General features: G+C 35.5%; 1 protein-coding gene across 8 annotated transcripts in view; it reads right to left on the bottom strand.

The window, feature by feature from the left end:
- Anks1b (ankyrin repeat and sterile alpha motif domain containing 1B) overlaps window positions 1–13,027 on the bottom strand; it is a 1,051,626-nt gene that overhangs the window by 652,515 nt on the left and 386,084 nt on the right. For all 8 annotated transcript variants that reach the window (XR_013440373.1, XM_021724502.3, XM_040279646.2 and 5 more), the window contains one exon: window positions 8,603–8,768. Coding sequence is in view for 7 of the 8 variants with exons in the window: in XM_021724502.3 (XP_021580177.1) it covers window positions 8,603–8,768 (166 nt within the window). In the remaining variant the exon portion in view is untranslated. The remainder of the gene's footprint in view (window positions 1–8,602; window positions 8,769–13,027) is intronic.

Here is a 13,027-nt window from a genome sequence, read left to right as displayed (position 1 = left end):
TCATAATCTCCAAGGGAAGAAGGAATGAGCTTCACTTCTACACACCTCTCATCTCTGTGTCCTTTCTCCCTCTTCAATGGCATTCCTTTGTCCTGGCCACCATCATTTCTTACTGCAATTGCACACTGATCTGCTGATTATTCTTCCTGCTTCCAACTCACCTTTGTCCAATCTATTCCATTTTGCTTCAGACAGATGATATGAAAACAAAAACCCAACCATTCCAAGTCTGTCAGTGATTCAACTTGGCTGCCAGATGAAATTTAACCTTCTGCATATCACAGGTTGTTTTCCATGCATTCTACACTAGCAGCATCCTATGCTTTAACCATGCTAAGTGAGCCAGTCTATGAATGCACTCTATTCTTCTACACCTTTGAATCTCTGCACATATTGTTCCTGGCCTGGAGTGTCATATACCTCCCTTGTGTGTGTGTGTGTGTGTGTGTATATATATATATATATATATATATATATATATATATAAAATGTAATATTACTCAGTCATAAAGAAGAATGGAATTATGGCTTTTGCTGGTAAATGGATGGAACTGAAGACTATCATGCTAAGTGAAATAAACCAGGCCCAAAATATGAAGGCCAAATGTTCTCTCTGATACATGAATGGTAATACACAATAAGAAGGGAAGAGAAGGAAGAATAGAAGTTCACTGGATTAGATAAAGGGGAATGAAAGAAAGGGAAGGGGGTTGAGATTAGGAAAAATAGTGGAATGTACTGGACATAACTTTCTTATGTTAATATATGAATACACAAACAGCAAAACTGCACATCATGTACAACCACAGAATGGAACCCTAAGTAAAATAAGTTATAGTCCATATATGTATAATATGTCAAAATACACTCTATTGTCATGTATAACTTAAAATTTAAAAAAATTTTTAAAAATGAATAAATAAATTTTATAAGAAAAAAAACACAAAAAACACACACTTTTAGGAATTTGTATTTTCTAAAAGTGTAACTTTAGCTATCACTTTTTCATCAAGAGGAAGGAAAATTAAATCCTACCTGTAGGCAGGATCTTGGCTACTTGGCAAGTGATACTGCCTTCCACGCGCAAGCCATAAAGGCTTCAGCCCATAGCTTTTGCCATAGCTTTCTTCCTTCTCTTAGGATGTTTGCTCTTGGAACCCATCACATGCCATAAGAAAGGCCAAGTAGGCCATGCTAGCTACACAAGTAAGAATTCTGAGCACAAATCCTACAGCCTCTGGTCAAGCTGCCCCCACTCACATTTCTTAGAACAGAGACAAGCTATTCCTGCTATTCCCCTTCTCAACTGCAAGTTTATACACAAAATAAATGACTTATTTTAAACTCACAAGGGTTGGGGGTTGTTTTTTTTTTGTGAAGCAATCAATAACCAACCAATAGATTTTGATAGCTGGGAATGAAGTGCTCCATAATGAAACCTTAAAATATGTGGCATTAACATGACAAGGCAGCAGGGAGAGGCGGGAAGAGCCTCAAAACAAGTGACTGAAACACAGAAAGGGCCATGGAGGAAATCTGTGGAAGCCTGAAGGGCTATGGGAAAGTTGTTGATGAAGGCTTAAAAGAAAGAAAACACAATTGGAAACAGAAAATGAAGAGTATTTTCTCTCTACAGTCTTTTCCTTAGATGTGCTTATTTACTTATGGCAAAAATCAAAGGCTCTCTCTCTGTACATAATAGTTCACAGGTTCACACAGTGAGATGATACCTTTCTAAGCCAGGAAGAGAGCCCTTACGTTCTGAACCCTGACAATGCTGGTACCTGAAGATTTCCAGCTGCCAGAATGGTGAGCAATCAAAATGATACAACTCCTACTTGTTTTGGGGAGGGATGCTCACTCTAAGAATTGAGTCAATACATCATGAGGAAATCCAAAAAGTCCATGGAGAAAAAAAGAGGCCTTCAGCCCATTGCTTTCACCAAGCTTTCAGTTTTATAGCCAACACAAACCTGTCAGCCACATGAATGGGCCAGCTTATCCTCCCAATGATCAATCCCAGTTCATACAATGTGGCATACAAACAAGGAATTCCTACAAAATGAATTCTTTCCAAACCTTCCAGATTTGAAGATTTGTGAGCAATATGAATGACAGATGTCAGTATGTTTTGGTGGCTTATAAATTGCAATGGATAAGTGTCACAGACTTTATCTCTTTTTTTGTTGTTCTTTTTTTATTGATTGTTCAAAACATTACAGAGCTTCAGTAGATGAATGGATAAAAAAATGTGGCATACACAATGGAGTATTATGCAGCACTAAGAAATGACAAAATCATAGAATTTGCAGGGAAATGGATGGCATTAGAGCAGATTATGCTAAGTGAAGCTAGCCAAGCCCTAAAAAACAAATGCCAAATGTCTTCTTTGATATAAAGAGAGCAACTAAGAACAGAACAGGAGGGAAGAGTATGAGGAAAAGACTAACAGTAAACAAAGACTTTATCTCTTTTAAAAAGACTTCCTCAAGCTTCTTGGTAAGATTCAATGCTCCTCTTTTCTGCTCCCAAAGCACTACTTGTGAAATGTTATCTTAGCACTTATTGTATCTATTGAATTTAACTGTTCACTTCTCTTCCTCCACGCAAGCTCAAGGGAAAGGCTATGCCTTTGGGGGATAATATCTCCTCAAATTATTTCTTTTCCCCCTTTTTTCTACTTCTGAAACTCTTATTGAACATTCTTACATTAGATATGTAAAAACTTGTCAGTATGTATACTCTAAGCTCTCAGCTTTTCTTTGATATTTGCTACCTCTTTTTCCCTCCATACAATGTTTTGAAAACTTTCCTATGGCCTCATATCCAATTTTCTAAATATTCAGCTGAAACTAATCTGCTTTTCCATCCATCCATTGAGTTTTAAATTTTGAGTTTGTGTGTCATGTTTTTTCCATTTCTTGAAGTTTACTTTGTCTTCTAAAATACACCAGGTTTTTTAATTAATTAATTTATTTTAATTAGGTACATACAGCAGGATGCATTTTGATTTAATGTGTACAACTGTAGCACAACTTTTCATTCTCTGGTTGTATATGATGTATCATTGCCGCAGCCACATCAATGTTCATAGCAGCTCAATTCACAATAACCAAACTTTGGAACCAACCCAGATGCCCTTCAATAGAGGAATGAATTGTTGAGAGCCACAGCCTAAGGGGCCCCAGCAAACTTCCAACTGCCAGCAAACTTCTAAATATTCAAGGACATGTTCCACTATACAAAGTCTAATCTGGGACAGAAAATATCCATTCTTTATAGGACATATCAGGGCACATACAGAATTGCCTGGAGCCCTTAGTTTGGGCAATGATTTAGCAGATAAAACTACACATGACATGCATATTTTCTCTACACTAGAAGAAGCTATAAATTTTCATAAAAGGTTCCATGTCAATGCTAATACTTTACAAAAGCATTTTAAAATAACTAAAGAACAAGCTAGACAAATAATAAAACAATGTCAAAATTGTGTGACCTTTTTACCACAAGTTAATCTTGGAGTCAATCCTAGAGGATTGATACCTAACCATATTTGGCAGATGGACGTCACACACTTGCCAGAATTTGGAAAATTAAAATATTTGCATGTTACAGTTGATACTTCTTCCGGATTTTTGATGGGCTCCCTTCATGCCAGAGAAAAAACTAAAGATGTTATAGCTCATTGCTTACAAAATTTTGCCACTGTGGGCAGTCCAAAACAGTTAAAAACAGATAATGCCCCTGGTTATACTTTTTCCTCTTTTAAACAATTTTGCTCATCATTTGGCATTACTCATATAACAAGAATCCCATAGAATCCACAGGGACAAGGCATAGTTGAAAGAGCTCATCAAACTATTAAAATGTACTTATTAAAGCAAAAAGAAGGAATTGGGAAGGGGTATATATTCCCCAAAGATAAACTTAAAATAACCCTTTTTACTCTAAAAGTTTTAAATTTGGATTCATCAGGACTTAGTGCTGTGGAAAGGCACATGTGTCCAAAAAATGTGCATAAGCCCAAGGTACTTTGGAAGGATATTCTAACAGGACAATGGAAAGGTCCTGACCCAGTAATTGTCTGGAGTCAGGGGTCTGTTTGTGTGTTTCCACAGGGAGAACAGCAGCCGATTTGAATTCCAGAGAGATTAACTAAGGTCCTGACCCAGTGATTGCCTGGAGTCGGGGGTCTGTTTATGTGTTTCCACAGGGAGAACAGCAGCCGATTTGGATTCCAGAGAGATTAACTAAAGCGATTTCTACAGACCAAAAAGAAGATGATTTGGCTCAAATCCATAACAGCTGATATCCAGAATTCCAGTTTGGCTATTCTTACATCTCTGACAGAACCAGGATGCTTTTTTCAATATCTATTTTATTATTGGCCTTTCCCATATCATGAAGTTCTATTTTGTTTTTTGAGCTCATACAGACCTAGGTTAATGTTTTGCTGATCAGTTCTATTTTTTTAACTATAGAGTTTTTAAACATTGCAATGGAGATTTCACCTGTAAAAAGTTATAAGGCCTTTACTATTATGTTATGTGTTGTATTTATTATATTATGTGTGCACACTTGTGTTTTGTGTTATATGTTTGAATGTACGTATGTCCATATATCATATATGATGAGCGCTCATGAAAAAATGGATCCAAATATTTTTTTTATTCACGTGATTTAAATAGTTTAATTTAAATTGGGTAAACAATTGTTGAGGATTGTTTTAATATGTGAACAAAAAAGGAGGTTAACAGACCTGTTTGTTTACTTTCACCTTTCCTTTTCATTATATTTAATAATTCTCTTCAAGATAATGTAAATTGTTAAGAAAATTGTTTTCTTTTAGTGCCTTCTGGAATGTTACATAATGTTTTCTTTAGCCATTATTGCCAGAATTCCTATCTTCATCCCAGTGCCAGTGAAGACAAAGATAAAACCAATCTACAGCTTCTGCAATAGCCATCACTAAACTGCTTGCAGAACTTGCCTGGACTATGTATCACCTGTATGCATTTTGAATTATCTGTTGGTGCAGCGACTTGTGGTAGTGTTGGGGTATTTTTGCTCATGATGTCATCGGTGGTACAATTTTTCCAAAAGGAGCTGTCACTTGGCTTGGTGTATCTTCCTCCCTTCTGCTTGTCATGATTGTACAGCTAAAATTTGGGGGCCAACAGAGGTGAGGCAAAGAACCTCACCTCCCACTGCTGGTACAAAGACCTCTCCACAGGTGTGGCTGTATACTGGACCGGTAGTCAGTGACGGGTAAGATCCAATTGCAATGGTACCAACCTAAGACAGGAGGCTGAGGCCTTGAGGTCAGCTCGATAACGGGTAAGGACCATATGTAGTATTGGACAACCTAAGGCAGGCACGGTCCCTAAGCCACATGCTTGTTGTTTAAACAGAGAGGGGGAGATGTTGAGAGCCACAGCCAAACGGGCCACAGCTGAAGGGGCCCCAGCAAACTTCCAGCTGCCAGCAAACTTCCAGCTGCCGGCTGATGATTGGCTCACAGCGGCCCCAGCAACATCTAGCTGATTGGCTCCTCTGCAGTGATGCTCATTGGGCTGTTTCCCTGCCCTTTCAGACCACGGAGCTGCTCATTGGGGGACTTTTTTGGCTCCATCCACGTGACTCAGCCAATCGGGCTCAAGAGCAGGAGGATTGTGGGAGGTGGAGAGAGGCTGGTGTCGGGGTGAGAGGCTTGTGGGAAGCCGGTGGTGGCAGTTGGGCTCTGAGGGTTTTTCCTGAGGAGCTGTTTTGTTTGGCATGTGTGGTTCTAAAAATAAAGTTCGTTTCTTTTGACAAGTGGCTCCTGAATTGTGCCCAGCCAGACTGCGGCAATGAATAAAGAAACTGTGGTATATACACACAATGAAATATTACTCAGCATTAAAAGAGAACAAAATTATGGCATTTGCAGGTAAATGGATGGAGTTGTAGAATACCTTGCTAAATAAACTAAGCCAATCCTAGGTGACATTTTTAGCTTCTATTTCCCCAATTACATCCAAGCTTGTCTTTTCATTATAACATCATGGTCATATTATAGCATGAATCTGAGAATTACAATATGTGAAGTCTTTTCAGGTATCATTCTCTTATACCTATGTCTACTGGCTCTTGTTTGGACTGTTCTCTCTGTAGACTTAATGATTACAAACTTCTAATTTTAATAAGAAAATTATTTATAGGAAGCATTTAAGACCTAGGAACATAGTATATTCTTCCCTTCCTTCATTTGTTTCTGCATAGTACCTGAGAGTATTACTTAAAACTAAGTTGAAGAATTGATATTTTTTGGACCATCTAAGTGATGTGAATGTGGGGTGTAAATTTATATAAGAGCTACTTCATAGTATTAACCCTTCAGGAACTTTCCCTCTTGTTCTGCTCATGACAAACCTTTTTTTTTTTTTAAGTTCCTAGGGTAGAGGATATGAGACACGATTACTTCTCATTACTATGAGGGTTACTCTGGGAATAGCTTTATGGAGGAAGAATTTCATATGAAATTTCCCATACTGGATGGGTATTGAGATTTCCTTTCTGTACTGAAACTCACGGAAACTCTGAGCACCAACACTCAAGAGCAGACTCAGAAAATTCCTTGGAACAAAAGTGGCTTTATTGATACACTGGCTTCCCACATTAACTGATATTTTGGCCTGATTATTTCTTAAAAAGGTACTGATAAAAAGAAGTACCAAATTTAGATGTGATTCAGCTTGTTTAATTTTCCTGCCATCACTCAATGCTTTTAAAAAGTTTTCTATATTTTTATTCAGCATTATTTGCTGCCCTCAGGAAAGTTGATATGAGCCTAAATAAGCCTTGTTTCCTGGGTCTGTGTCTTCTTCAGCTTCTTCTGCAACTCATTTGAAGTTTATATTTTCCTCTTATAACATTCTTTTTCTAACTTTATTGCTCTTCTATGTGGACTTCCGTATTACCCTCACATTTCTTGAGAATTTAAGCGCTACCCCCCCATCCTCCAATATAATGCAGCACTATTACATAGTGTTTAATAGCACAAGTCAAACAACTCAAGTTTAAATGCCAGATCCTTCCATTATTACCTTGGGAGGCAACTTAATGTTTCAGTGCCTCTGTTTCCTCATCTGTGTGAATGATGTGTGAATGATGATATTAATACCTCACAACATTGTAATAATAATATGAAACTATATATATATATATATATATATATATATATATAAAGCACTTAGAACAGTATCTGCCACTCACAGTAAATACTCAATAAGTTTTAATTTTCTTCATTACTACAATTTTACCTAAAATATTCCTTCTGCATATTTATTATTCATACAACATGCAAGCTTCAGTACTGCTCAAAAAATTATAAAAATCCCCTAGCTTATTATCCATAGTGACTTTTCGGAATTTTATTTCAACCCTTCTCAAGATCTCATTTTTCCTTTCATTCAGAACCATTTTAATCTGATCCAGAGAAACTGAGTCCATTTGGAAATACATATTTCAGAATTTCTGTATATTCACAATCATGTTCTCTACTTCAGGGGAGTCAAAGTATCTGTTTTCTTAGAATAGTTAATTCTTGACCTTTACCCATTTTAACTCTTTCTTTTCATTCACTATTTTCAATACCTTTCTCCACCAGAAAATTCCTCCTACCTCTAAACTCCACTGAGTTTTACTTATCCTGAAATAAACTAGCCGTTTCAGTCTCTTACCTCCTTTCCTCTTCCACCAGCATCAATATCTCTTGAAAGAGTAATCTGTGTCCTCCACACCAATTTTCTTATTTTCCATTTCCCAGTCTCTCATTGTTTCCTTCCAGAAATATGATTTATCACACTTAAAATTTATAGCCCTCAAGTAAGCAGCAATTGGATTTCCAAACCAAAAAAAAAGTCACTCTTCAGAACTTTTCCCACAATTCCTTGTAGTAATGAATATATTGATCACCAACTTGAAACTATACTCCTTCATTAGCTTTTACATAACTATCCTGAATTTCTTCTTAAAGGTAGTGGCAATTCAACAGAAAACAAATATGACGGTAGTTAATAATCCATGTTTAGGCACAAGCCTGAGAGTTACTGAGCTTAAATGTGACATAGCTCCAGTTTCCTTAGCAGCAAAATGTGAATAGTATTTGTCTTGCCTTATTCACTAGTTTTCAATATGAAACAATAATGGATCTGAAAATGCCATAAAAGATGTAAAATACTAAGTAAGCTAAGTGCATTTTGATAACTTAGAAACAGATATCCTACCAAAAATTATGTAGAGACTCTTGCTACCAAATCATCTATGAAGTTCTAAGAACCCAAGCTTTATCTCTGACCAAGGTTTTTCATCATTGAAAACTTTCAAAGTGTCTTCATCAAGGCAAAATAATCCCCATGAAGGGCTTTTATCTACAGTCAAAAGATTTCACATAAAAAATTCCCTAACTTACCTTTACTCACTTTAAAATGCAAAAATGATTACTGGGAGTGTATTGGGGCACTTTCATATTGATCATGTAATGTGAAATCAAAATAATAATATTCACTTATGTAAACATGCAAATTGAATTGGCCCAATTGTGAGTAGGAAATATTACCAGTTCTTGGGGAAGGTGCCCTTGCAATTTCTAAGGAACACGGTTTCTTTGTAACAGCTGTGTCCATGAGATCACATAGAAAGTTCTCATTTTCTGAAGGAAAAGTATCCAGAGAAGCAGATGGTACAATTTCCATAGTATAATTCCTCTTCTTTGGATAGGACTCCTGAAAAGGAGGGGGGAAACAAACAGCTTTATAATAAAGACAAAGTCTCTTATGATTCACAAAAACTAGAAAAGATACTCAGGTTCATCAGATCTTCCAAAAGTGATTGATAGCTGGCGATTAATTTGCTTGAACTGTATGATCCAGCATCACCAGTGATGATTTTAAAAGCCATCTTCTAACTTAGTTTCCCTGAATTTGTTCCTGAACTAGTAAAGTCTTCCCTTCTTCTTGTAATGTATGAATTTTTTCCACTTGTGGTACAAACTATTGTTTAATCAACAGTCATTTCAACTTTGCTTGCCTCTTATGAAAGAGCCACATGATGAAACATTGGCCATTTATACATAGCAGAAGTTTGATGGGAGGCTTTTAGGAAAATATTTTCCTCAGAGAAGAAGCTTATATGGAGGCATTTTCAGAGCTGAGGCTATATTCAGTCTCCTGTCTTGATGCAATTTTGTTCATAGAGCTGAGGCAAGCATTTTCTGTCATTTAAAGTTAAAATTATTACCATCCAAAACACCAGCATTTTTCTGTGTGTACTGTTAATTAATTTACTAAGGTTACCCTTTTTAAGTCAGGACAAAATGTGGTCCAATTCTATATGTCAGATACTTCAATGTATTTTAAAAACTGAAATTCATTTCATTTTATATCAATTGGTCACCAAAATTGGACATTTTTCATATCAATGTGGTGTGTGTGTGTGTGTGTGTGTGTGTATGACTGTGCTAAGTATCAGAGATTTTTAAAAACAAATAAAACATAATCCTTGCTCTCAAGAGGTTCATAATCTGGAGAAGATACATTAACTGCATGAAGAATTTCAAAAGTAATCATGATTTATCTTTTGATCTTTGTTATCTAAATAAAGTTTATTTCAATACTGAGAAATAAATAAGAAAATAAACTCATATTTTCAAAAGAAATCTTCCAAGATATATGAAAAGTTTGATAAAGATTTAGTATAAGCTCCTTCTTATTCTATAATGATATTTACAGTACAGAATTCAAGGTCAGTATAATTGCTTTCTGACCAAACCAGACCCTCACACATCAAAGAGTCAATTATGTTCACTCTTCTCTATTGAAAGCAGGAAATTGGGAGTAATTTATTTTTAACAACAAAGAGTGACAAAGTAGAAAGCATCCAGAGGAAAGCAATCAGGATGGTATATGATTTTAAAACCATGTCAAACAAGAAATGATGAAAGGAACCATAGTGTTCTTCCACAGAAGCTTCACAGCCAGGATTGTTTCCTCAACATACTGAAAAGTCTCTCCCTCAAGAGCTGTCCTACAAAGGGAAGGAAAGGGCAGAGGTTGCTCTGGTGGATTTATCCAAAGTTTGTATGGCAAAATAATAACTAATGTTTATAAGTCAAGAAGGGTAAATTCAGTTTAATATAAAAAATAATATTTCATAAATTAAGAATATTGCTTATCTATTAAAATTAAAATGTATTGATAAATCATTATCCAACAAGTAGCATCAGAAACCAACAAAAGGAATGCCTCATTACTGAGGAATTATTATGGATTATCTATGGATAAAATTATCTATGGATAAAATTATGGATGAAACTATGCACAATGCCATAAGCCCTATAAAGGCTAAAATTTGTCTTGTACACCACACCACTGTATCCCAAGAAACAATACAGGGCCTTTCACATAGCAAGTGATCAATAAATATTTATTGACTAACTTAACAGTTTTAAGTGTCTCTAAGCAAATCTAACTACTGATTATGGAAATTATTATGACCTTTTCAGATGCCATGATTTTGTCTTTATGTTTGTTATTGTTTACTGCTTTGCTTATCAAAGAAAACTGATACAGCTATTTGGGAAGCTGAGGCAGGAAATCTCAAGTCCAAGCCCAGCCTGTGCAACAGAACAAGACTCAGGGAGGGGAGTGAAAAAACAACAATAAAATTGAAGAGTCTATGAAAAAAAGAATATGTAGCTAAAATCCTAATTTATCCTAAATTAAATTCATCAGAACAATGCATGGATTTGGTGAAGCTGAAATTTTACTATGTTTATGAAGAATTATAAGGATTTTTAAATCTTTGAAAACAACATTGAATTTAACCGCACAGAATGGGCTAATTTACCTTCCCATTAAAATGTTTAATTATGAAAGCTATCACATCCACAATAACCTCAAAAAATTAAATACCTTGGGGCTGGGGTTGTGGCTCAGCGGTACAGCACTTGCCTAGCATGTGCAAGGCCCTAGGTTCAATTCTCAGCACCACATAAAAATAGATAAATAAGAATATTTTTTTTAAAAAATAAATACTTTGGAGTAAATTTAACCAAGAATGTGAAGGACCTCTACAATGAAAACTATAGAATATAGAGGAAAGAAATTGAAGAAGACCTTAAAAGATGGAAAGACCCCCTATGTTCTTGGAAAGGCAGAATTAATATTTTAAAAATGGCCATACTAACAAAAGTGTTACACAAATTCAATGAAATCCACCATAAAAATACCAATGAAATTTGTTACAGAAGTAGAAAAATAGTTCAAAAATTTTTGGAAGAATGAGAGATGCAGAATAGTCAAAGTTATTCTGAGCAAGAAGAGGAATGCTGGAGGCATCATAATACTGAACTTCAAATTATACTACAGAGATGTAGTAACAAAAACAGCATGGTTTTGACACAAAACAGATATTCAGACCAATAGAATAGAAGACACAGAGACAACCCTACATACTTAATCATCTGATATTTAACAAAGGTGCCAAAACCTTATGTTGGAGAAGATAGCCTTCTAACAAATGGTGCTGGGAAAACTGGATATCAATATGAAGAAGAATGAAACTTGATCCCTATATCTCTTCCTTCACAAAAGTCAAATCAAAGTGGAACAAAGATCTAAGAATTAGACCAGAAATTCTGCAACTGCTAGAAGAAAATGTAGGCTTAACACTCCAATATATTGGCACAGATATCAACTTCCTTAACAAGACTCCTAAAACATAAGATATAAAACTAAGAATCTATAAGTGAAATGACATCAAATTAAAAAGCTTCTGCTTTTTAGTAAACAATAAAGTAAAATAAACAGTAAATAATAAAAAATATGAAGTTATTCTGAGCAAGAAGAGGAATGAAAGATCTTTGCCACCTGCTCCTCATATAGGGGATTAATGCCCAGAATATGTAAGAACTCAAAAACTTAACATGAAACAACCAATTAACTCAATAAGTGGACAAAAGAACTAAAGAGACACTTCTCAAAGAATATAAATGGTCACTAATATATGAAACATATTCAATGTCTCTAGCAATCGGGGAAATGCAAATCAAAACTACACTGAGATTTAATCTCACTCCAGTCAGAATGTCAATCATCATTTGGGTGAGAATGTGGGGGAAAAGGTACATTTATATATTGTTGGTGGAACTGCAAATTAGAACAACCACTCTGGAAAGCAGTATGGACATGCCTCAAAAAACTTGAAAGGGAATCACCATATGATTTCATATTTATACAAAAGATCTAAAATCAGCATGCTATAAGGATGCAGCCAGATCAATGTCTACAGAAGTGAAATTCACAATAGCCAAACTTGGAAACAGCCTAGGATTCTGTCAACAGAAGAATGGATTAAGAAAATGTGATTATATATATATATATATAAAATACGCACACACATTCAAACACACACATACATACACACACACACATAATACAGTTTTACTTAGCCATAAAGAATAAAATTATGTCATTTGTTGGTAAATGGATGAATGTTAAGTGAAATAAATCAGAACCACAAAGTCAAAGGTCATATGTTTTCTTTTATATGCAGAAGCTAGACCAAAATAAGGAAGAAAAACAAAGGAAGAAAAGAAAGAAACGGAGGAAGGAAGGAAGGAAGGAAGGAAGGAAGGAAGGAAGGAAGGAAGGAAGGAAGGAAGGAAGGAAGGAAGGAGGGAAGGAAGAAAGGAAGGAAGGAGGGAAGGAAGGAAGGAAGGAAGGAAGGAAGGAAGGAAGGAAGGAAGGAAAAGAAAGGAGAATCCCATGAAAACATAAGGGAGATCAATGGAGTAGAGGAAGGGAATTGAGGGGGAGGAATGAGGGATGGGGAAAGGTAAGAACAGTGGAATGTATCTAACCAAACTTTCCTATGTACATATATGAATATAACATGGTAAATTTCACCTTTATGTATATACATAATGCATTAATTTTAAAAACTGTAAATAATAGAAAAACCATTAGTAGAGTAGAAAAAATGT

Source organism: Ictidomys tridecemlineatus, chromosome 6 (assembly GCF_052094955.1).
Source record: "Ictidomys tridecemlineatus isolate mIctTri1 chromosome 6, mIctTri1.hap1, whole genome shotgun sequence".
Taxonomy (NCBI): Eukaryota; Metazoa; Chordata; class Mammalia; order Rodentia; family Sciuridae; genus Ictidomys; species Ictidomys tridecemlineatus.
Note: the sequence above shows the minus strand (reverse complement) of the source record. Positions and strands in the feature narration are given on the sequence as shown.